The sequence below is a fragment of the Pygocentrus nattereri genome, chromosome 10 (assembly GCF_015220715.1).
Source record: "Pygocentrus nattereri isolate fPygNat1 chromosome 10, fPygNat1.pri, whole genome shotgun sequence".
NCBI lineage: Eukaryota > Metazoa > Chordata > Actinopteri > Characiformes > Serrasalmidae > Pygocentrus > Pygocentrus nattereri.
This window is the reverse complement of record NC_051220.1, coordinates 27,963,007-27,989,045: the sequence shown is the minus strand read 5'-3', so window position 1 is coordinate 27,989,045 and position 26,039 is coordinate 27,963,007. Positions and strand designations below refer to the sequence as shown.

At 39.6% G+C, this 26,039-nt stretch overlaps 1 protein-coding gene across 7 annotated transcripts; it reads right to left on the bottom strand.

Moving 5' to 3' along the window:
* Positions 1–1,221: 1,221 nt before the first annotated feature.
* mgaa (MAX dimerization protein MGA a) lies at positions 1,222–25,822 on the bottom strand. Of its 7 annotated transcripts, none has more exons than XM_017699823.2 (25): positions 25,528–25,822; positions 19,646–20,796; positions 16,210–18,007; positions 16,023–16,095; positions 15,824–15,943; positions 14,090–14,218; positions 13,894–13,992; positions 13,054–13,754; positions 12,623–12,908; positions 12,312–12,499; positions 11,997–12,104; positions 11,855–11,894; positions 10,423–10,856; positions 10,083–10,329; positions 9,482–9,709; positions 8,089–8,385; positions 6,925–7,781; positions 6,646–6,803; positions 6,319–6,367; positions 6,062–6,178; positions 5,851–5,962; positions 3,520–3,999; positions 3,084–3,209; positions 2,348–2,443; positions 1,222–2,166 (listed from the first exon to the last, which is right to left on the bottom strand). In XM_017699823.2, the coding sequence occupies exons 2-25, from the start codon at positions 20,725–20,727 to the stop codon at positions 1,250–1,252; spliced, it is 8,742 nt and encodes a 2,913-aa protein (XP_017555312.1). In that variant the 5' UTR covers positions 20,728–20,796; positions 25,528–25,822; the 3' UTR covers positions 1,222–1,249. The 7 variants fall into 7 exon arrangements, with proteins under 7 accessions (XP_017555312.1, XP_017555317.1, XP_017555316.1 ...); XM_017699828.2 differs by having other exon boundaries at positions 6,319–6,364; XM_017699827.2 differs by having other exon boundaries at positions 11,855–11,891.
* Between the last annotated feature and the right edge of the window lie 217 nt (positions 25,823–26,039).

The following is a 26,039-nucleotide window of genomic DNA, read 5'->3' as shown; positions in this document are numbered from 1 at the left end:
AACGATTAAAATCCTACCGTTACTAAACTCGCTGAAGAACTGTTTGCCAAGATTAATATCAGTCAGAAAGTAAATTATTTAACATTCTATTTTCTGTGTTCTGTTGCTGTTAAAGTAATAACACATTCATGGACGTGTATTACAGTCATTTTTCAACAGGTTCAGAACTATGCCCAGTAGAGGCCCTAACCGCCACAGCTATTTTTACATAGGTGTGATAAAATACTCTTACAACCTTATTTTCCATAAACCTCCAAGCTCTGTACTCTGGCCAACATGAAACTGAACTATTTATTTAAGCATGTGTAACTGAAGTGCTATTAATTAAAACTTGTCTAAAGTCTGAAAAGCATTACTGTTGAAAATACATAAACAGTCTTATTACATTGTTACCTTAACCTCAGTAAAATCATGTCTGTAGCGGTCGGAAGATAAACCTAGGATAAACCTCAGATATTGCGACCTCTTGAGGCAGGCGTCATTTTCAAGTCACACTTCCAAGGACACAGCAGTGTCTCATTCAGGTTTAAACTCATGCTAAACTCTAAACCACAGCTAATGCTAATGGCAAAACAATTATTTACAAACACTACTGGCAAAGAAACATTGCAAACTACCCATATGAAACTGATTAACAACTGAATGCTACAATGGAAGTGTTTTTTGTCACTATTGCTGGTGACTAGCTTGGTCTGTTTCTCCTTGTCTGCAGCATTATTTATTGGTTTGCAGTTGGTCTAAACAGGGAAATGAATATCTGCTGTACCTTTGATTTTTCTTCCTTAATCACATCCATGCTCCATTATGAAGGTCTGGCTTTTTTATACTTGAAGCTACTGAAAACACTAATTTTTCCACTAGAACCATCATTGCAATATACAAATTATACATTACATACACAAAAAGTTCACATTTGTCTTTTTATTCACTCGACACCTCTTCTAAAATAAGAGGAAGAACACGCAAGAAAAAAAGTTTTTCCTGTTATTCAGAAGCAGAAAACAAACACATTCCTCTGCTCTGTTGTAAAATAACAGATGTAAACATCTTTGGGTTTACCAGAGGCACAACAGGCATGTCTTGGTGAAGCAGGACATCATGAAACGCACTCTGATACAAATAAATAAACATCCTATGTATCATTTTTATATATATATATATATATATATATATATATATATATATATATATATATATATATATATATATAAATAAACACACACACACAGCAGATATCCCTGATTTGTCATTACGTGTGTGAATTGTGAAGACTGGGAGGTTTTGAGCTAGGCTTGAGGACATGAGGAGTTGCTGATTTAGGCTGCCCAGCCTCTTGAGTCTTTAGCCCCAGAGGAGCGAGTCTGGGCATGGGCCGCCAAGACACACTGGCTTGCTCTTTCAAAGAGTTTGCTGCAGGCCCCCCCCCAGCTTTCATCTGCATCAGCGGAGGTGGTGATGGAGCGTCATTTTTAACAGTGCTTCCTGGGACACTGGCGCCGTCATCGTTGGCTCCTGCAACAACCTCAGATTCTGATGAATTGGGAGGAGAGTCAGACCCAAATATGACTTTTACAAGATCATCCACTTTTGGAGGAATATCATCCATCTCATCCTTTGTGGTGGTTGATGCTATTAGATCCTCATCTAGTCTGAGGAACAATGGGCTGAGGGAACGCTCATCATCTCTGTCTACACCTGCCTCCTGAGTAGGCAGACCTGTCTCTACACTGCCTGCCTCTGTAAGACTCTCAGCGCCTCCTGGTGGCTGGGAGGGTTCATTGTTTAGTTGCTGATCGAGGTAAACAAGCTCATCAAGCAAGGACATCAGATTTTCTACCTCCATCTCATTGTTAGCTGCAGCCTTTTCCTCTTCCTTTGAACTTTTTGTAACATCTACTGCTCCCTTTACCTTATCATCCTGCTTGAGCACAACCTCGAGCGACTGTTTGTCTAGTCCCTTTCCCTCTCCTGCAGAAGGTACTCTATTAGAAGAGGTTGTAGGAGGATTCTGCTGAGCATCCACATGCACAGGGCTGCAGACTGCCTGTGTCTGGACAACAGGTGGAACATCTGTCTTCTGCAGAACAACTGGTGGTGTGATCAGCAGTTTTTCTGGTGGCACCAAAGAAACTACACTGGAAATTTTGGGGAGGTTTACAGTTTTAACTGAAAAACAGAAAAAATAAAAATCTTATTAAAATTACAAATTGTATTATTAAACCACATAGGATTCATAATAGTGTATAAGAGTGTCTGTATATATTTTAACTTAAGAAGTTATAAAATATGCTTCTATACTCTGAGCATTATTTTTTCCACAAATACATCAGTCACTGTTAGGAACTACCTGGACAGTTGATTTTTAGAGGGCTGCTGGCAACTGGATTCTCCACTCGTATCGGGTGAGATATGGTAGGAACAGATATAGACACAGCTGCAACCCCTTATTGGTTCAGAGAGGAAAAAAAAAAGTGTGAAAAGCAACACTGTTAATGTATGACAAATAAGGCTTTCAAAATCATAATGGAAAAATATATTATTGTGTATTTTTTGTATCTGTAAGACTTTTCAAATGTTGCTTTTCAAATCATTGCTTTTGTAATGATATACATTTTTTATACAAATTTACCACTCGGAAAATGTCAGGTGGTGCAACCATACATTAATAAAAATACTGATTTAACAACTACATTTATTTCAATATTTAATGTTTTGTGGGTTACCGGGTATTCATTTGGTCCTAAAAGCACGTGATATAAAAATATTTTGTTGGTGGTTGTGCCACATGATATTTGAGGACATCAGAATTTACTTTTTTTTTTTTTTTAAATGAGCTGAATACCTTGATGCATGCTATATTTTAACATTCTGATTTCACAGGTTTCAAATATAAAATCATGCCAAGGTATTTTATTTTGAATTTTATATGACTAAATCTGCATATCTGAAAAAAAAATATACACAATGTATTAAAGAATGTGATGTAGCCATATTTAATACGTTTTTTTTAATTATTCAATAAGAAATTAATAGATTTGGAAGGTCATGGACCACTGCGCAAATTAATGAGTTTGAGGGCTGACCTGGTGTGGCTGATTGTCTTTCACCTAAAGATGTGATACCAATGGGCTGAAGAGGGTTACTTATAGTAATGATCTGATTACATGGCACCACTGCTTCCACCAGTGGAATTACTTGAGGAACAAATGCTAAAAAAGACACAGGAAACAAGATAACATTTAAGATACATACAGAATATAAAGTGAAAACACACAATACAGACAGTACAGCACAAAAAAAGGTTTTGTTCACTTGTTACTGAATGCCAAATCACTTTATCCAATTAAATTACAATTATTTCACAGCTGCACACAATGTTTTTTTATATAGTCACATCACTTTATAAATGCAGTCATCTTGGAAGGCTATAGAGAATGAGAAATAACCGCGATGGTTCAAAATTCTGAAAGTGTCAGCTTTGGATTATATTAAACGTGTACTGCAACTTCCCCCTCTAACCTTGTTCTTGAACTGGAGACTCTGGCAGGGCTTGAGACTTGCTGCGGGAAAGGATGTTGGGCCTTGTTCTCTCTCGTGACAAAGGTGTTGGTTTTTCCAGATGTAGTGTGGGCTGTGAAGTTGACAGAGTCTTACAGCTAGATGGCTTGCCTGCCTGAGTCTCTTTCTCCAAAGAGTCAAGAATTTTCTTCTTAGAACTGAAATTTCCTATGGCCTTGTGCCCTAGACCTTTCTGCTTGGAGATGCTAAGGTCAACTGGTTTCGAGTTAGGGGATAGTTCAGCATGTGTATGCAAGGTATTTTTAACTTTGTCTTTGGACTCTAGTTTCTTCTGTTTTGTGATGAGATCCCAATCCACGCTGCTTGGAGCCGTTGGTGTAAGGTGAAGATTCATGTCTTTTGTCTTGTCTTGGTTCTCCAGGGATTTCTGTTTAGCAATGATTTCATCCAGTTTCTGAGAGATGGACTCCTCAGCCTTTCCTGTTGAAAAAGAACAGTCCAACATTAGTCAGAGCAGAGTCATGTAGAACTCACGTACAGACACATATCTACATAAGAAAATATACTGTATTACTGTAATTACTGTAAACCAAGTTATTAAGAATGGACTACTGATGTTTCTCTAAGGCAGAAGACTAAAGTGTATGACTAAAGTATTTGCATTAAGCCAGCTGTATTTAGCATGTGATAAGGGTTTATGAAGAAAAACTGTAGAAGAGAAACTGCTCAAAAAAATAAAGGGAACACTCAAATAACACATCCTAGATCTGAATGAATGAAATATTCTCATTGAATACTCTGTTCTGTACAAAGCTGAATGTGCCGATAACAAAATCACACAAAAATCATCAATGGAAATCAAATTTATTAATCAATGGAGGCCTGGATTTGGAGTCACACACACAATTAAAGTGGAAAAACACACTACAGGCTGATCCAACTTTGATGTAATGTCCTTAAAACAAGTCAGAATGAGGCTCAGTATTGTGTGTGGCCTCCACGTGTCTGTATGACCTCCCTACCACGCCTGGGCATGCTCCTGATGAGGTGGCAGATGGTCTCCTGAGAGATCTCCTCCCAGACCTGGACTAAAGCATCCGCCAACTCCTGGACAGTCTGTGCTGCAACGTGGCGTTGGTGGATGGAGCGAGACATGATGTCCCAGATGTGCTCAATCGGATTCAGGTCTGGGGAACGGGTGGGCCAGTCCATAGCTTCAATGCCTTCATCTTGCAGGAACTGCTGACACACTCCAGCCACATGAGGTCTAGCATTGTCCTGCATTAGGAGGAACCCAGGGCCAACCGCACCAGCATATGGTCTCACAAGGGGTCTGAGGATCTCATCTTGGCACCTAATGGCAGTCAGGCTACCTCTGGCGAGCGCATGGAGGGCTGTGCGGCCCTCCAAAGTAATGCCACCCCACACCATTACTGACCCACTGCCAAACCGATCATGCTGAATGATGTTGCAGGCAGCAGATCGCTCTCCACGGCGTCTCCAGACTCTGTCACGTCTGTCACATGTGCTCAGTGTGAACCTGCTTTCATCTGTGAAGATCACAGGGCGCCAGTGGCGAATTTGCCAATCCTGGTGTTCTCTGGCAAATGCCAAGCGTCCTGCACGGTGTTGGGCTGTGAGCACAACCCCCATCTGTGGACGTCGGGCCCTCATACCATCCTCATGGAGTCGGTTTCTAACCGTTTGTGCAGACACATGCACATTTGTGGCCTGCTGAAGGTCATTTTGCAGGGCTATGGCAGTGCTCCTCCTGTTCCTCCTTGCACAAAGGCGGAGGTAGCGGTCCTGCTGCTGGGTTGTTGCCCTCCTACGGCCTCCTCCACGTCTCCTGGTGTACTAGCCTGTCTCCTGGTAGCGCCTCCAGCCTCTGGACACTATGCTGACAGACACAGCAAACCTTCTTGCCACAGCTCGCATTGATGTGCCATCCTGGATGAGCTACACTACCTGAGCCACTTGTGTGGGTTTTAGAGTCCGTCTCATGTTACCACGAGTGTGAAAGCACCACCACCATTCAAAAGTGATCAAAACATCAGCCAGAAAGCAGAAAGGTACTGAGAAGTGGTCTGTGGTCCCCACCTGCAGAACCACTCCATTATTGAGTGTGTCTTGCTAATTGCCAATAAGTTCCACCTGTTGTCTATTCTATTTGCACAACAGCATGTGAAATTGATTGTCAATCAGTGTTGCTTTCTAAGTGGACAGTTTGATTTCACAGAAGTTTGATTTACTTGGAGTTATATTGTGTTGTTTAAGTGTTCCCTTTATTTTTTTGAGCAGTGTACATGTCAAAAAGAAACAAAAACCTACCAGATATTTGGGATGCTAGTTGAAGGTAGTACGCTCTCTTCTTTTTCAGCCTTTTCTGCACATTCACCAACTGATCTCTTTGTTTACTAAGAGCACAGATTTCTTCTTGGGCCTAAAAAAGTAGTAATATGTAGACATATTAGGCACAATGCAATTACACTTTGGTCATTAAAAATTATCATAAAGCTAGCAGTAGTTTTGTCCAACTAACCAGCGTGAGTATTGCCATTTTGGAGGCTTTGCCATCAAGATTTAGTGTCATTCGCATCTTGTGAAAACACTGTCTCAGAGTGCAGCGTCTCTCCATTTCTTGTTTCTTCTTCTTATGCTATAGAAAGAGAAGACGTAATTTATCCCAAAACTTTGACACGGTTAAAAAGTTCAGTCATGCAGATATTACAGAGTGAATAACAGCTGAAGAACCTGACAATTGCCCACTAAGAATATAACAAAGTATTGGGGATGTACCAAAAACTCATTCTCACTCTCCTCTTCTGCTCTTAGCTTCTGCTGACTGCTACAGGAAAAGAAAAAATAAAACAGAAAAAGTGTTAATCTCATCACTAAAATAAATGACAAAAGGTCTATTCATCAGTTAATTCAAACCAGTACAAGTTCAAAGTCTTTATTGTTTTCATATTTCAGACAGACTGGAGAATTCAATGTTTCAATGAGTGCTCAATGATAAAAACCCTGCTAAGTGCTACCAAACAACTGCCTATTATTTTCACTTTTCTAAAAGCAAAATGCAAAACAAAAAGTAAAAAAAAAAAATTCTATTTAAATTAGCCAAACCTTTCAAGCTTCAACAAAAGTGGTCCAGGATTCTTTTCATCCTTCTCCTCAAATGTTTCAATATCAACCAGCTCATCATCATCCTTCCCACGCAGATCCTGCATCTCTATATTTACTCCATCTTGTTTATGCTCACTCTTCCTTCCCTCTTCAGAATCCTGAAAGGGTAAAATCACAGCTCAATACAGCTCAATGTACAATAGTTAGCAATTACTAAGAAAATATGGCAAATAAAAGTTACCACACACACACACACATTTATGCTATTTGATCCCTTACAGTGTCTATATATAGGTCTTCCTGGTCACTGGGGTCAGAGAAGCCATTATACATGTCTGAGTCTTCAGTTAATTCTGTGCAGTCTGAACCGATCTCAACTTCTTCCATATCTAGTCCTCCCTCATCACCCAAGTCAAATGCCAGGGCTTCATCTGCAACATCAGATTCTTCATCTTCCTCAACAGGGCCAAATTCCAACAACTCTTTTGGGAGCATGTTTGATGCAGAGGCATTTTCAGGATTTGAGGCATCTGTAGGATCTTCAGGCCTTTCACATGAGGTACTAGTTCCCTTTGTTTCAAAGGTATAGCAGTGGTCTTCCAGAACCACACTATCAGAAGGCTTTTTTGAACAGCTGGAGGACTGAACATCCTGGTCTGATCCCTCTGTTGGAACACAGCTGACTTTGACATTGCTGTCTGACTTTTTGAGGTCTTGAATCTGGGACGATAAGGAACTTGGGGCTGTTATCAGTACAACACCTCCTTTTGCAGGAGCAATATTTAAAGTGCTTTGCGTTGTAGATGCTGAAGAGTTTTCTGTGATACTGACATGTTTTGAATCCTTAATAACATCTGGAGTTTTTATCATGTCTTTGGCAGTCTTGCTAAGGATTCCTGGGACTATGTTCACTGTACCGGGCTGGCTCGACATGGATTTGAGATCAGAAAAAGAGACAGCTGATTTTACAGTCACAGAAGAAGTGACTGTTGTAGTTGTACTGAAGGTTGCAGTACTGTGTACTGGGGTCAGATTCTGAGCTTGTAGTAGAGGTGCAGTGGAGGTGGTAGGTGTGGAAACAGAGCTGGCATTTTGAGATTTACTTGCAGTAGGTGGGGGAAAGCGAACAATTGTGGCTGCAAAAGAAAACAGAATCAGTCAATTAAAGAAATAATCAAGAAAAACTAAAATCACTGATTGTATAAGTTATAAGAATAATTATTTCCTCTTTTTATAAATTTCATTAACATTTCTACATTATATGACAGACATGGAAACATTTAATCTTTAAACAGAATACAGTCAAACTTCAAATCAAAGCTGAATTTTTTAAATTAGTAATTTTGCATGAACTGAATTCAGCTAATAACTGCCACCAACAGATTGAGATTCGGTTCTTTCATCCAAACATCTAGGTTTACTTAATATATTTTGAACACTTACTCTGCTTGGGTATGAGAAAGTTGGGATTGAGGGCCCTGAACTGGCTGAGGGGCACCAATTGGACAAGCTGACCACTAGGGTTGCGGTACACGGTGCCTCCATTTGCCGTCTTCAACATCTGAAACACCATCCTCTGGCCTGGGACTGATGGTCGAGCAGATGTTACAGGCTGCATCAGCCTGACTCCACCACCAGGGACAGATCCACGTTGGCCAGTAGAACTAAACACATAGGTCTTCTTCACTGGTGCAGCTGTTCCAGACACTGGTACTGCCTTAACCACATGGACAGGTCCATCTAACCAAAAACATGATTGAAAATGCATATTGGAAGCATTTCTATTAGACCAACAACTGATCATTATACTTCCTGTTTACAGAATTTTACAGAAACAAGTGAGAAAATTCTTCAAGTATTCAATTAACATACAGCCATAATGTATCTGCAGCTTTGTATGTATTTGCATTACTTTATTATGGACACTTGAATCTAACCTTACATATTAAATTCTTCATATTGTGTTTGGTTTTAAATAAAAATAAATTGTGTACAAAAATAAATAGTTGCACGATTCATTGGCTTTAAGTTTGCATGTATTTATGTTACTTCTCATCATGAAATTTACTCTACAGCTGAGCAAACTAAAACACTAATATGTACTGGCATCATTAAACAGTTAGTTTAAGTTCTTGTGTCGTATGCACATATACAGTATATACTGAAACCAGAGCTGGGCAATATGGCCAAAAATATTATTGCAATACATTTTCATATAATTAATTAATTAATTATCATATGCAACTTTCACCATACACTGGTGGTACTGCCTGTTTTGGTAGCTTAAAAAACTGCAAACAATGCTGCTCTGCAGGTGACCTCCATGTTCTGAAACATTTCTTAGTTTCATTTGCTGTTCTTATTTTTAACACTGTAAACAGCTTTCTAATATTTTTGCTCTGTGCTTAGTAAATGGCTTGATGACCTCCTTCTCTCTCAGTTAAGCGGATAAAAGTTGCAACTGATTACCTAGTGTGCCAAAGAAAGTATTGTTCAAAGTTTTAAAAAAAAAAAAAAACTTTTTTCAATCAAGCCTCTGCTGCCAATACTGTATTTAGGAATAGAAACGCATAAGTGTATCAAAAATCTCAAACAAGGAATACTCAATAAGAAAAAATGGCTGATTTTAACAAATATCTACTGACTTATTGCCCAAGACTTACTGTAAGAAAAAAAATGGTCAACATCTTTTGAAATATGGAGATATTTTCAAGAAAATTGGGTATGTAGCACTGGGGACCACAAACAGAGAATACATGAAGCCATTAAAGAGAGAACAAAAACACAGGCCTTTTAGCAAATGGGACTTTTACTATAGTAGCAAAGTTGGAGATACCTGTAGGGCCAGAGGCGGCAGGTGCCCAGGAAGCCATGCTTGCTTTTGGTGTGTTAGAGACAACTGAGACCCCTGAGACCCCAGTCATCAAGGACGAAGGGGGGTTGATAAGATTTTTAATAGTACTCAACAACTGTGGTGCACTAGTACTGGGCAGCTTTTGCTGCTGGGAGTTCATATGGTTGATGACAACCTGGGTGAAGACCGTTCCCACTGGGGGCTTAGTCACTGTGCAAAGGGATAAATTGAAGAGAAGGTTAATTCTCCCCATGAGCTTTTCTTTGAAAACTATTTCAAACATATTTCTACCGTGACTGTATCGCACTGTGTATTATGTACTTCCTCCATTAGACCTGGTGTAGTCTTATTTTCTAAGAAACCTGGACTGACCGTTCCTAATGCTGATGTAATTGCAAAACTCATGACAGCTGGTTCCATTGAGCCTAATTTGTCTATAGTTTTGGCATGATAGTACTAGTAATGCTGTATTATTGTAAAATTACTTTAAACTCTTGAAAAAAGAAAATATCCATTGGAGCATATGGAAAGAAACTGTATATTCATGTTAAACATCAAATCAGTTCTGTCACTTGAGACTTACCTAGGGGCTTGACTGATATGACAGCAGAAGAACGTGTGCCAGTAACAGAAGCTGTTGTGGTCACAGCTGTAGTGATAGTGGCTGTGGGAGTAGTTTTTGAAATGGTGGCTGTGGTTTCAGCTTTGGCAGCATTTTGGTTATCCAGGCATACTCTCCCTGTGATGTAAGCAGCCAATCTGTTGGCTGGGTGCAAAGCCCCCATCTGGCCCAGTTCTAGCTTGGCTTGTGGGTAAGGTTTTCCATTGACCTATATGGAAAAAAAGTAGCGAGTGAGGGTAAAGCAAACATAATTTCATCATTACAAAGAAGAAAAAGCAGTGTAATGGTAGAGTATGCATACTGTTATCTGGCCTGAAGAACCAGGAGGTTTTTTCTCAGCCTTTAGTAAACCTGCAGGAGTGACTTGGGAAAGAAGAGGGAGACCTTTCACTTCACTCTTCCCTATTGTCTTAATCAACTGGGCTTCCAACTGCTTTATCTTCTCATTCTCCTCCTTTTTCTGATCATTTTTCACAGGCTTAGGCTGAGAGATAGAAACTTTGTATGTGATTGTGGATCCTTCGTCCGTCTCTTGGACAGTCGTGGAGATGGGCTGGATTTGGTACTTTCCGACCCAGAAAGGGTGGTTCAGGCGGTCCTGAGCCATACGCTCACAGACCACACGCAGGACAACATTCCTGCTGCCTGCTGTTGCCCACTTGCACTTGGATACAATTTCTAGACGTTTGGTAGGGCCAGACAGAACAGGTGGCCGAAGTTCTCCTTCCTCCATATCTGCAACATGGAAGCCCACAAGATGATTCAGTCATGGTTTTAGAACCAAATAATTTGCAATCAGTACAACAACATTCAATCTTAACAGGGCAATTTAGCCTAAAACAAAAGTGTAATATGTAATTTGCTGTTTATGCAGTGTTCTGTAGCACTGCATAAACAGCAAACATCTGCAGCACTCTCACTCAGTATCTATATCTGTTTGACAGAATTGACCATTTAATACCATTTTAATGTCTTCATCCATCAATGTTCTCTTTCTACAATACCCAGCATACTTCACACCGATTCATTACACAACCACTGGAAAGCCCTGTTTTGGCAAGCAATTCTGACTGCACAGCTAACCACTGAGCTATAGGCTTAACTACAACCAAGCTAGCATATATATTCTCTTACCTTGGTCACCAAATGAAATCACAACAAGAACAGCAATTTTATCTTTATTCAACACCAAATGGACAACAGAAGTTTTCAACCCTTTCAGACAGAAAAAGATGCTGAACTGAAGTAAGGCATCTAGATTATCAAGTAAACACTTCTAGCATTTGAGTAATCCATTCGATCCAATGTAAAGACGATCTGAAGACAGTTAGCACACTTATACTGCTGCAAGATATCTGGCTTCCTAGCAGTCATTATAGCCACCTCGCTTCCTTCCTTCTGCATTCACCGGCAAACAGAAAAAAAAAAAAAAAAAAAAGACAGCCCACCCATGAAAATTCAACCCAAAGCAGTTGTAGTTTTTCCAGACGTTTCTCCCACCTTCAAGAAACACCAGTGTAAGAGAAGTCTATAAGCCTTTTAACCAGACACTTTTACTCTAGAGACTACTGAGGGAGCACTGTAAGATCCAAGTGAGCATGCTTACAACAGATGTAGAGATGGTTAAATTTTTGGCCAGAGCATCTCTTTAACCAAAGGCTGAATATGGGTGGCATGGACCGAAGTTCAAACACCTGTTACCTTCAAATACTATTCAGTATACCAATACTGACCTTCTAGGGAGTCCTCTGGACCAAGATGTGGATCACCCTGCTGCAAAGATTTAAAACTCTGAGGTACGTTTTTTGTTTTTACAACAAAATATTCTAGATATTTCATATATTTAATACTACCCTTTTCATATTAAACGCTCACCTTTTTGCTCTTTTGTTCAGCATGACACTGATTTTTCCTGCAAAATGGCCTCACACGAGCACAACTCTGTGTACTGCCTTTGGTCAACCTCAGCCCTACATCATTCATCTGAATTAAAAAAAAAAAAATGGGTAAAATGAGAAATGCTAAATATTCCACATAAACCTAAGCCTTAGTGCATGGATAAGTACAGTTACCAATATCATGCAGAGCTTAAAAACAATACAGTCATTCAAGGTATGACACTCGATTATGGGTTATAATAACACCACCAATGAGTTTTTAGAATGGATTAGTACAAACAATGAATCTCACCACTTTATTAGGCAAAGGATGGAGAAAATTCTCCAAATCTTGCTGTAGCTCAGGGGATAAGAGTGGAGGACGAGGAGGCCTGGCAGGTGTAGGAATGAAAAGACACTCTGTATCAGCCTCATTTTTCTGATCCCATAGACTTTTCACCCGCGTGGCAGGCTCAGGTGCTGATTCAGGACCTGATAGAACTGCAGGACACAATAACAATCATGAACAATACCCATTGTTTTTTTTAGAGAAATGTAGAAGTTACAACATGAGACATAATAACTTTCCATTTAATCCACCCAACTTGATGTAGGCATACTCACTATAGGCTTTCCTCCTCTTTTTTTTCTTTGACACTTCAATTTCATCTTCATCTGGCTGACCCTGAGCTAAAAGTTCCTTCTTCAAGTCCTCATCCTTAAAGTGTTTCAACAGGACTACTTTGCGTCGAAGGCAGTCACAGCCAAGCATGCACTGCGGTTTACCACAGTGGTGCTGACGCCTCTCCTGAGCCAAGCTAGTACATACACACCCCAGTCTGCAAAAGTCATTGAGGCAAGGTGGAGCACGCCTCCTAATGATGGTAGAAGGGCTGCTTTTTACTGTACCCTAAAATCAGAGACAAAGAAAGACAGAGACAATGATAGTAAAGAAAAATTAAGAGCATAGGAATGAGACAGATCCCACATCAATAAGGCTAAAGAAAGCAGCTTTAAAGTTGCAAATATTATGGACCAAACTGCATAACAAATACCTCTGCTGTGACAAGGGAAGATAAAGCAATGGCTGCCCGTTCCTCAGTGATGCAGGTACGCCGTTTCCCTTCCCAGACTGCACTATCTTCCAAATCCAGGAGTTTAACCAGAGTCTTGGACAGGCCTGTAATGCGTCCTCCAGGGGTGCTAGAAGTACAGTCCTGGCCTACAGTTGCCACTGACATACTATTCATAACAGGCTTTCCATCAGGTAGTAAAGATGCTTGTAAGGTCTTGGATACTTTCCTGGTCTTGATTTTAACAGATTTTTTGCTTGGGGATAAGCTACAATAAGCTGATGGCTCACTGTATACTGGTTTTGAAGCACCAGATTTGGCAGATGGCTTGTCTGCACTGGAGGCTGTTTTTGCTGCAGCAGATTTGGATTTCTTTGATCCATTTTCCCCCAACTTGACAATCTCTTTGCTTTTACATGACAGTGTAGATTTTCTAGATGCCAAGGAAGGTTTAAGGGTAGTTGCTGTGGATGGAGGTGCCTGCTTTTTTAACACGCTGTCCAGAGTACGAACATAGCTTGTGCTTTTAGTGGGCAGCTGGTAGGCCACAGGAGTGACCGCGGCCTGGGAGAAGCTGGCAGCTCGTTCATCAATGAGCTTGCCTTCACTTTCCAGATACTCATCAAGCATGTCGCTGCAGAAGGCAGAAAGATTCTTTTGCCCTGCATCTGAGCTGGTACCTACTGAGCACAATACACAATTCAAGATTATTTACTTACTCAAGTAAGTCATTTAAACAGCTTAGATAAGCTTAGAGGGTAGTTACAAATCAATTACCAACTAATACATTAGAATCAATTCCAACAAGATAAGAAAACACACCTCCAGGAAGAGCTGAAGAGCTTGAAGTGGTAAATTTATCTCTCCAGCCTTTGATTTTAGTGAAGTCAGTTGTTTTCCCTGTCCTTGACACAAATTGGACTGGAAAACCCAAGAATAATGATAAGTGCAAGCATTGACATAATTATATGACATACAGGCTGACTAAAAAAGCATTTTACTGAGTTTTGTTACTCACCCTGTGATGAGGTTGAACTCCCAGAGCTTTCCCCAGGTAAGAGGACAGGTGGAGGAATAGGTAAGCACACACCCAGATACTGCAGATCAATGGCCAGAGTAAGATCCAGCAGGTTCAACTTCAGGCCAACTGTAAACATAATATGCACTTAAAAATGCAAGTAATATATCACTTTAAGCAGGAGTTTTTGAACTTACTGAAGTTTTTTTTTGTTGATAATTTCCATCATTTTAAACATTTGAAAGCTACAAACAATCAAGTATAACCTAATCTAATGGCAGCTTTAAAAACCTATTTTAAAGGCTGTTTGCACCTACAAAAATGTACAACCCCTAAAATTCTCAGAGAACTCTTCCCATAAAAACACATCTAAAAGCAAGTCTAAACTAGTGATCAAACGGTTACCAATTTCATGGTAAACCACTGCAAAATTCCAGATAATTAGTATTATCAATTCACATTGTCAATTGTCATTATAACTATGTTCAACTACTGCACTTTGAAAAACTCCTATTAAATAATGTTCAGCATCAAACAATGTTAGCAACAGTCTTCCAGATGCAGATGTGCAGGGGCAGCACATGGAGGAAACCTGTGACAGTGCTCCAGAGATTTTTTTAGCCTTCTGACAGGACAGTCTGGCATGTGGTTGTATTTTTTTTTTAAAGAGTGCAGAGGCAAACTTGACTGAAGATGGTTACCCTGTCTGCAGAACATGCAGAAAGAAAATTGCTGTGAAAGGGGGCATCAATTAAAATCGTATGATCCATCTTGTGACCTCCACCTTCACTCTTGTCCTTCCGTAGTGCATATTTATAGGTAGCTCCACACATATAACTCTAGGTAAGATATTTTGAAAGCTTAAGCCACTTTAATCAAAAAAACCTACCAGCATTAAAACTACACAGCTGAAGTCAGCTTATTTGAATTTTTTCCTTTCCACCTTAAATGGTGCCAACTTCATAGGAAGCTTCATGGGAATAGGAAGCCAACTTCAGCCTTGTATTAAAACCGCAAGTAGTGTGCGAATCGAAATGTTATCAAAATGTTTACAAGCATTAAAAAATAATTAAAATATTTTGATAGCATAAATCAGAAGTAGTAATATTAAGCTGAGTCTTTATTAAATTAACAGTAAAAACAACAATAAAACAATGCTGTCATGTTTAACCCTTTTTAACTTTTCATGGCCACATGGTCCCGCCTTTCATACTGCTGCACATTTAATATGGTTTTCATATGTTTACACAGAGTATTGGTTATATTATTATTTTAACGTTTATGCAAACAAATGGTGCATAATGCTGCTAATTTTATTTGTGGTTTTCAAAATAAAATAATTATATTGCTGAAATAATTTCAGTTTGTGTACAAGTCGTTTTTAAACACTTCCAGCATGTTTTAATTGTAATCCTGATAACTGTCATCATTTTGGTCACCTAATCATGATATTAAATTTTCATGCCGTTTCATCTCTACCTTAGCCCTTTTTGTAGCCTCCTTGTGCTTAAACTAATGTAGCATACATAGGCTAGCTGGCTAAGACAAACCTAGCCTCCCTTACAACAACAGGATAAAATAAAGTGTCTAGTCCTACATGGTTCACCTGAGATGGAACCATGCCTTAAATTAAAGCTTATGGTCAGAATTTTGACTTCAAAGTCATTGCTGCATTTCAAATGTTAATTTGTTACATTATACATTATACAATATACATTAAAAACTCTCTTGTACCTGCTTGCAGCACTGGGTGGATGACCTGTCTGTGCTTCATCATTTTTAAGTCACGTAGAAGGTCCTTCTCTAATGCATCAATTCTTTCTTCAATTCTTAGTGTATTTTGAGGATCCTCATCTGTTTCATAAAATAACACCAAGAAAATATAATACATATATAATATAAAGAAACTAAATATAATACTTTTGTTATTTACCATTTATGTTTTCTGTGGGTTTCTGTGAAGTTTCTTCTTTAGCTTCATCCCCAAGATGAATTTGAAGAGCTTTCTGTTCACAAGTTAAAACCACTGGTATGAGGGTACATCAGAACAGGGTTCAAAAGTAACAACTCAACCTTTGGAGGAAAAACAACAAAGTGGAACTAAGTTTACTCCAAGTTACCTTTGACATGAAGGAAACAAACAACTGGCCGTCCACATCCTCCAGGTTGGGCTGCAATGGGACAGGTATGGGCCCTTCAGTAACCTCTGCATCCTCAGTCAGCTTTAATTTTCCACCTTTCTTGGGTTTCACCTTGGTCTTCTTGGTTGTACTCTCTTGTAAGGACTGGTCAGTTTCCTTGGAAATACAAGGGTCAGGGGCAAGTGAACAGGTCACCTCACTACTGACATTCTCAGTTATCGGCTCTGAATCTCCAGTACATGTTGGTTTAGTGCAAAAAATGCTTCGAGGCAAAGGGTCATATGAGTCCACAAGGGGTCTTGGTCTATCAAATAACAGACCAGATGGAAACGGGTCGAGTGACTTTCTAGGAGGTATTGGTCGATCAGAAAACAGGCCTGGTGGAAATGGGTCAGGTGAGGAAGGAGTTGGGCTTGGTAGAGAGAACTCTGTGGATAGTGGAGATGATGGTGAAAATGGGATGTCATCGTCATCCGACAAAGGAGACTGATAAGGAGCCTCAGGAACAAATTCAGTACATGGATCTGTACTAGAGTCCAAGTCCGGTTCAGTGGTAGCAACATTACCACAAACAAGTTCATCTTTTGGATTGTCAGATATTGTAACAGGAAACATCTTAGTAGGAAAGCTGAACGAAATGGCACTGGGAGCATCAGCATTTGAGACATTATTGTCAGGGGTAGTTACTGAAAGAAAGCTGTTGGGTACAGTATTCTCTGAAACTGCAGACAGAGTGACAGGTGCATCCTGCTTGGACACAAGCATAGTCTCAGAAACAGCAACTGCTGTGGGGGTAGCGACAATATTAGTTTCAGAATCTAGTGTTGAGGCAGCTTTATGTTCAGCAAGAGTAGGGTCAGGATCTGGGGCAGGTTCAACTAGGGGAGGAGAAGGCTTCAAAGGTGAAGGCATGTCTGGTAATGTGGGGGATGTAATCAGTGATGTAGAGGATGATGTAGTGGGCAATAATGATAAGCACGGAAATACTGTGGTGTTAGATACAGTGCATGTTAAAATTGACGAGGTGACTGTTTCTGACATCACAGATGCTACTGGTTGTCCATTTGATTGTGTGGTAAGAGAGGGACTAAAGGATTCTGTAGGAGGTACGTGTTCAGCAACTGAGATTTTACAGGATTTAGCCGTGTGTGAAGGTGAACTAGAAGTTTCACATTTTGACTTCGGTCTGGTGGGTCTTGTTTTTGACTTCAACTGCTGTAGAAATAGGGCAAGAAGAGGTAAAGGTACAGGGTCAGCCCGCTTCTTCTTTACTTCTCCTCTACAGTCAGGAGGTTTGACTAAAGACTGTGAAGTGTCCCTACCATATGTTTTTGTGGCTGTTTCGCTCAATGCTGTGTCCACCCTTTCATTTATGGATGTATCTGAAATAACTGTACTGGAGGAGTTCATTTGCATGTTTGTATTTTTTATTGTGGATGAATTCGTAGCTATTGAGATTGACATTGTATTGGCAATTTTTGGCCCTTCCGCTTCAACAATATTTTTGACATCAACAGTTCCACATTCTTTCCTTGGCTTCTTTTCAGTTTCCATTTCCTCCTTGTTTACAGTTGTGACCGAAACATTTTCCAAATTTTCCCTTTTGCAGTCCTTGGATACAGCATCTTTCTTTTGCTTTCCTGCTGGCAGAGTGCAAGAGCTGCTGGTCATCTGCTGGTTATTGCCATCATGGACCTTCTCAAGCGATATTCTCTTTACCTTAACGTGAGCACCCTTAATCAACTCAGACAGCCCCTCTGGCCATGGGCGCTTCTTACTGTTGAGATCAGAAACATATAGATCTTTAATTAAAACAATTTGAGAAAATGTTATAAAATCCATACAAATACAAAGCTACATTAATTTCTTTTAAGTAGCCAGTCTAACTCTTAAATAAGAACTTTTGAGAATTTGGGCCAGGTGTCAGCTTTGTAATTACTTCTGTTATTAAACTTAATAGCTAAATCTAAAATTCAGTGGACTAGACTCATGATTTAAGGTAAAGTGTCTATGACTGATACCTAGTAATGCGCAATCGGAATCGGCAGATTTGCTCCAAACTATCTGTAATCGGCCAATTTATCATTCTGATTTTGGTAGATCTGTTGCAATTTTTGGACACAATGTGAGCCAGGTAATTACCCTCACACTGAATTTGCTGCTATACCTATACCAAAATGTTGTATCGTGGTTAGTACATCTCACTGTGCTAAATAGCCAGGCGCCTCTTATTTTGAATGTAGCACTTGATTTTGATTAATATTATTTAAATAGGTAATTATTTTTTTCATTTACAATGTATGATACCAGTTTACCCATAAAAACGGAACAATGTTATTTATTTTGGCTAAAAGACAATTTTTGTTTTTAATGCTAGTTTAGAAACCCAAATCAGTCAAACATTCACGATTGGTGCATTCATACTATTTTTGCATTTAAAAACAAATTTACACTACACATTTCATAAGAACAATGAGCATAAGATAGGTTAAACCTACAGTAACACTGTAGATGGAAGTATAATACCACCTTTTCATTTCTGACAAAGATGCTGAAACAATTCAGTGGTACAGATACAATTTTACTTCTTTAAAATTAAATATTTTTAAGTGAAAGTAGATCATCATACACTAACTGCTCAAAGACTCCATATAGAAAAACATGATAACTAATACAGAAGTAAGAATGTGCTTTTTTTAGTCAGTTGTTTAGTCAAACAGACGGTGTCAGTGCCAGAGTGGGGCAATCTATAGTTAAAACTCTGAAGAAGGATCACTAATTACTTTTACATGGCCAATGCTAACGTAACTCAATCAGAGATGACAAAATTGTAAACATTTCACGCTTAGCAAACTTCTCTCAAGTGACTTCCAAAGGTTTGTAAGTGTAGCGTTAGGAGTTTTGCTCAAAGACTTGAAGTTGTGGCTTCCCTGCCTGGACAGACAATCAAACTTCCAATCATCTGAGACTGGGTCTGGTATAAACCTTTGTATTATTGATTATTATTATTCTGATTATTGATATGATTATTGTTATTGAAAACATCCATCACCAACAACTATGTGTAATAACTATGTGTAATTAGCATCCATCACCAATAACCTAAGAGTGTGCCAGAACACAAGTTAAGATGACCTATATCAGTAATCATGAACTTTAATTCTAGTATTAGATGAATATTAAAAATATAATGTACAGAACATCAAAGCAACCATACGCAGGACATGCGTATTGGTTATTCCAACATGGATTACAAATAGACTTAGACTAAACTGCAGTGTCAGTGGTGAATCACTCTTTTTAGCCTAGGATTAGTTTGAATCTGAGAACCTGTCCCTAAAAGTTTAGCATATAACAAGCAATAAAAGAGAAACATATTGAGAACTAAAGCTGTGAAAAAATTTTAAATGCTTACCTTGAAGTTTTCTCAAGCTCAGCCTTTATGGGAGCATCACCATTAACTGCTTTTAGGTTCTCATTGTTTGGGGAAGGCAGAGACTGTCCCTTGAGGACTTTTTCGGCAGCATTCCTCTTGGCAAACAAAGTCTTGAGATTATTCAGGGTTGTAGTCTCTCTGCTGGGTTTAACTTCACCCTCCACCATTTCAGTGGAAAGTCCACTTTTGGGCTTGCAGGATCGGGAGTTGGTAGCGTCATCTCTAAAACCCTTTGCAAAAGGGTTGTAATCAATTTTAAGCTGGGTGATGCATAGATTCTGGTAAGCTGTGACAGCAAAGAATTCTGTCTGAGGAAAACTAAAGGTTATAACATCAGGTCCATTTAGCTGAACTACATCTGTGGCCTTATCTGCAGGTATAATGTGAAGACGGGGAAGGTATCGGTGCATAGAGTTTATAACAATATGGCCCTCTTGGTCCGAAGGGTTGTTGGTGAGCTTCAGTTTATAGAAGGAAACAGGGTTTTGCATCCAATCAAGGCCAGTAGCAGGGGACTCAGGGTGTACAAAGGAGCTCAAAATATGTGGATCACCTTTCCCGTTTGTCTCCCAACGTCTGTCGCTCCACTTGTATCGGTGGTTATCTACAGGATGCATATCCATTACTAATGTGTACCGCTGGAAAGGCTCCAACCCAGAAATGCGGAAGCGGCAACAAGGGAACATTCTACGACCTTGCTTAGTTAGGATCATCTCAGTCTGACATCTGTAAAACTCATTCCACATATTATTGTTGTCCAAAGTGACAGTAATGCCTTTACATGTACTCTCTGCTGGCAAATTCCATAGTTGGTTACTGCTGTTTGCACCTGTCATAGCTGACAAGGACATGGTTGATAATTTTTGAAAGCCAACAGTGGATGTCCTCAAAGGACTGGCTTCCTTATTAGCCAACAAAGCTCCTTCGTCCTGACCTCCGCCTCCAGGATGTAGCGGTTTGAGGACAACAAAAAGGGAACGGGTAGAAGAAGCCTGAGGTACAGATGTGGTCATGCCCTCCTGGTGAATCACCATTATGGCCTGCTTTTCTGTGATGGCCATTGGAGTGAAGGAGTCATCTGAAGAGCTTCTGACTCCTTTACCTCAGGCTATGTCTGGTCACTCAACATCCTTTATCAGAAACGAAAAAAAAAGTTTGATCAAAAATGTTTGTACACTGTCATTTCTTAACATCACTGTGTTTAGCTACAGTGCATTCTAGAATTATTCCTGAATTGACACTAAGAAAGCACATGAGACAGACTAAATCTGATATCTGTCATAGATTACACCAATGAGCTAAACATAGTCTTTCAGTAAGATAAAATTATTCTAAGACCCCAAACCTTTAAACATTTCTCTCAAAAACATCAGCCATTACTGACAAAATTCATGGTCATCTAAACTTCAACTTCAAATGAATGTCATTTGTAAAAATAAAAAAAAGTGTTCCCAAAAAGGGTTATTAACTGCTGCTGACTAATATTCATTGATTACTGTATCTCGTTAGGTTGCTTTAATGAGCTGTATAATGCAAAACAAAACAAGATAAGCAACCCGTTTGTGATACACTGTGCACCCTCCCTATGTCCAGACAACAGGACTAATTTTCTCTTATAACTGTAAATGACATGGGAAAACACATAAAGGGATGCGAGACTGTTCCTTCATACAAACTCTTTTCACAGTTCCTAGTTCTTGCTTGTGGTGTCTCCTCTTCGGACTCCACAGGTTTTCATCAGGCATTTTTGATGGCCACTTCAAAAGCTTAATTTTGTACTAAACTATAATTTTGTGGATTTGAAAATATGTTTGATTATTTAGAAAATTCAACCATGACCCAGTCAGAGTTTTTACCTACAGCCTGAAATCATGAATCCAAACAAAATTCCCAGGGCCAAAAACAACTTGCAGCATCACAGTTCCACCACCATACTTTACCATAGGGATTAGGTCCTCATCTGCTCAACTTTGCTTATTTATACCACACCAGCCTGTTTTCTTGTCTGACAACAGAATGCAGTTTTAATCATAGCTGCAATGTTCCAGGAATGATTACCAAACTTATGTCACTTAATGATCACTTTTTTACCCTCTTGCTCATGGTCATTTTGTACAGTTTTTGCACTGCCTGCAAACTTTATGATTTTATATGATGGAGTACAAACTCTTACATTAAAGGTATCTTCAAGGAAATCTTGTAACAAGCGCTGCACTCAGTGGATTTCTGTCACTTGTAACTGCAATTATGAGATTATGCCATGTGGTGGCGCTGTACGATACTCAGCACAGTGCACTGGGAAAGGCACTGCCAAGCAGCAGTAAAAGCATGGATGTAACTACCTATGAAGAGACTGAGGTCTAGACCTTGGTAGTTTCAAAGTCTCAAGAGTTGTTTCATGTATCCTCATGTATGATTTTTAATGTGGAAACGGTGGCATTCTGATAATGCAGTAGCCCCTCAGGGGCACATCCCTTACAGGTTTACCCAATCAAATTGGGAAATAATAATTACCTGGCTGCATTTTTTAGGTTTAAGATTAAGTGACATTTTGTTTTCTTTTCTGTGAGCATTATCGCTGTGTTGCAGCCAATCAAATCATTATGCTCTAGGGCACACTCCACCTTACTTTTTGAGCTCTCCAATCATTGCTTTGCAACTGTCGCTCTCTGCAATTGCATCAAGGTGGTTGACCATCAACACCTGTCATGTTTGTAACTAGCATAAGGATGCCAGGATCCTCAGGAAACAGCAACAAGACTACACAATCAGCACTAACTGGGTTCAGCTGACCTCAGAGCAGCTGTGGTTTGGCCATAGACCAAACCACTCAATGTGTTTATCTCTGTATGAGGTGGCTAATGGTATCCACAGAAACTGACTTCTTGAGATGAAATGCTCCATGTATGCAGCACACATACCATAACATACAACGCAGTTAAAATGAGATTACAAGGGTAACTAATAGAGTGTGACTGTAAAAGCCTGACCTTTTTTTAAAGATATATATTAGACCACTAATAACATTGTACATAATCAACGTACTTCAGTAGAGTTCCAGTGGCTGCTTAGTTTAGGCTATAGGCACCGTAACTGCTATTTTAGCTATTACATGAAAAATTAATGGCTGTTCAATGTTGTATTGTGTTACCTAGTCATGACATACTACAGTAAGCATGTTCACGGTTGACTAGTATACTGACAGCACCGTATTGTGTAATCTAGAAATCAACAGATGTATTTGGCTGCATTTTGCCTGGTTAACTGTGAATGTCTTCTTTCCCATCTGCTTGGGTTCAGTAGAGACAGAATTTTAGAAAATATTTGAATGTATAACTAATTTGTGAGGACATGGAAGAAAAGAGCAAAAGAGACAGGCACAGAAACAGAGATGAAATGAAATACCAGATAAACGAACACTGGAATTAGTATAAAAAGATTCCAGCATGTATTTTTAGCTAAAATAATATGTTAAATAATTCAGTCAAATAAAATGATTCAATTAAATAAAATTAAACAGGGTAGCAAGTTTATGGAACAGTAATGGCAGTTTATGGAAGATGGAAGAGATGGAAAAAGAACAAATGAAAGGAAAAAACACAATCATTAATGGGTAAAAAAGGAGCAATGATTTGGTTTAAAAAAATCTAACAGAGAAGCCAAGCTGGTGTACTACACATACTTGGCAGGTAGTTTAGTCACTGCATGATGTAGGTCTGAAAAATGGATCTCAATAAAAATGCTCTCCTAGTTCAGCCCTGGGTAAGTTACAAAAAACTAATCTAAAACAGTTGTTTAAAAAAATGTAATTTTTTAATACTTTGTTGTTGAAAACACAATGTGTACTTGTGTGTGCATAATCAGGAAGGTATCAACTTTGCCTCATTTTGAGCCAAGAAAAACTCTGAATACATATTAACTAATATTAATTTAGAGTAAAGCAAATGGGAGAAATCATAAATGTTAACATGTTTTTCTTAATAATGGGCTTTTTAATACACACTGATCTAGGAATGGTAATCACTGACTCATCAACAAAACAAACTAACCACAATACATCTTTGATGCTGTAACAATAATGACATTTATCTCAATATAAGAGAAAATAAACTGCACTGCAATACAGCAACTATTACACCAAATAATTGTGATCGCTAAATTAACATCTGAAAACAGTTCCTAGGGAGTACGCTTAGAATTAAACACAAAACATACCTTCAGAAAAAAATAAAAAGGTCCACTTTTCAAACAAAAACAAAGAAAATCTAAGATTAAGTTCACATTGTCAGTTTGCTTTAAACTCAAAAACCGTTTAAATAAATGTCATTTGCTCTGGGGAAACAATCTAAAATTGGGGAAAAAATAGTCTATTACACTGTAACGTATGTGTAATGTATATGTACATGCTACTGTAAAAGCTCTCGCTTTACTTTTTACATTTTAATCCTGTATTTAGAGCTACTAGTTTTTTGTTTCAACCTAGGTCTCCATCAAGAGTTACGTTTGTACTTTGTACAAAGCTGGACTCCGTGTCGAGACTTCCAGTAACCATTAAAAATGCCAAAGAAAACACATCTCTGCTTGTTTACTAATGCAAACTATACTTGCATCATATTTTATGAGCCTTCTGAATGCTCATAACATACATGTACCACATTAAATGTGAAAAATTTGCTTGAATATTATATATTTACATATATCCTGCATAATAAGGGTATGAACCGTGTACATTTTGGAACAATACAAATCAAGTAAAATTGATTATGATGTTCTTTTTCATAAGTAATACAGTGGGGAGACCATTTAAGCATGGGGGGCATTATAGTTCCAACTACAAGGGGCCACCAAGTAGGTGGCAAACTTGTTGACCATACCAAACTGGAAATCGGCCACACTTCAATGAGAATCTCATTTTTGGCCACCAATGGCAGACTCCTGACGGTGGCTTTTAGCTGTGGACACTTATTCTTAGTACTTATGGAAGTCGGGATTAAGGACAGTTTAGATTTGCTTTTGGGTGCGTTTTGCCACACACGACTGGGGAACATTCAGATACCCCTAAATTCTGAGGTGCTTCCACTCTACAATGGTCAATCATAACGGTCATACTCTTACAAAATCAGCGCTGTACTTTGCGAGCTCTCAGCAGGAGACTTTCTCGGTCTTCACAAACACTAAAACCAGTCGTCTATTAGAGTGATAAACTGAGTTTACTTTGGAAACAGCTGCATCCCAACTCTACTGGAGGTTAGAAACTGCCGACGACTCCGATCCAGACTCAGGCTGGAGCAGCGTCGCCGTGTTCGTGATTCCCGCGGATTTAGTTGACGGCTTAGGTACCGGTTTGTTTCTTTCCTCGAGGTCCGCGGAATCCCTACGCAGCGTTAAAACGCTTCTCGCGGATGTTCAGCGCGATGTCGGACTTGGTGTTCGGATGTTTTCGCCCCATGTTGGAATGTGACCGGCTTCAACGTCAAAGCCCGCACTGAACAAATTCAACTGAACTGGCTACGGTGTGATTTCACACGACGGCGACGGACAGCAGTAAAAGCGATGTAAAATCATTAAACGCTCATCCGTCCTTTAAATGGCCGAGTTCGCGGCTGCTGTTGACGTTCCGGTCGGTCTACACCGCTGCGAGTTCTCGGGAGAGCGTCAACGTTGGTTAGCCATCTTCACCCCGAGGCCTACCAAAAAGCAGGCCAACAAAACACTACTCACTGCCTACATGCGCCCGTTTTACTCCACTAGATGATATTTTAACCTGTCGTTATTAATCCTCCGCCGCTTCTGAGCCCCTACAGTGGAGCAGGCATAGAATAACTGGCGTTTCACAGAGAAAAACATAAGTTTCTAATCACCTCTGAATCAGGGGACGTCGAGTTAATGTCGCCGACGTCGCTACCTCGACAAGGCCGGAGGAACGTGCCCACCGAGCAGCGCCGAATGGTGGCTGAATCGGAAAGCGAGCAAAAGGTGGGCAGGAATCTGAGCACGTGGGTTTATTCCTCAGTTAGTTCGCGATTAAGCGCCCGTTTCGAAGTGTTACCTCTTATACGCAACGTGCACCGCTCCTCCTGTACGCGGTTAAGTCGTCCCTTTTTTATTGCGCTTAAACTATCATACCGTGCGTCTCACCCTCTAAACTGTGCGTGCATGCTGTGACGCACGACGTCATGGCTCGACCGGAGCAGGGCGCGTGCACGCAGCGTGTTCGCGCGCAACCACGTGGGCGAAGACAAGAACTGCGCGTGCGCTTACTTAACACTTCGCTTCTGCCTGCGCGCTCACTGGTCCGGTCTGTACAGGCACCATTTTTGTCTGCAAGAAAGCGTTTTATATGGAATGGATATCAGCAGTTTGCCCCCAAAGT

What these genes read in the sequence shown, in the direction of transcription:
- mgaa (XM_017699823.2), bottom strand. Translation starts at nt 20,727, where the DNA reads ATGGCCATCACAGAAAAGCAGGCCATAATGGTGATTCACCAGGAGGGC. An exon ending in CTCTTCAGCTCTTCCTGGAG is followed by an intron (nt 13,755 to 13,893) that starts GTGTGTTTTCTT and finishes TATTGTGCTCAG; the next exon opens with TAGGTACCAGCTCAGATGCA. An exon ending in AAATGGCAATACTCACGCTG is followed by an intron (nt 5,963 to 6,061) that starts GTTAGTTGGACA and finishes CTACTTTTTTAG; the next exon opens with GCCCAAGAAGAAATCTGTGC.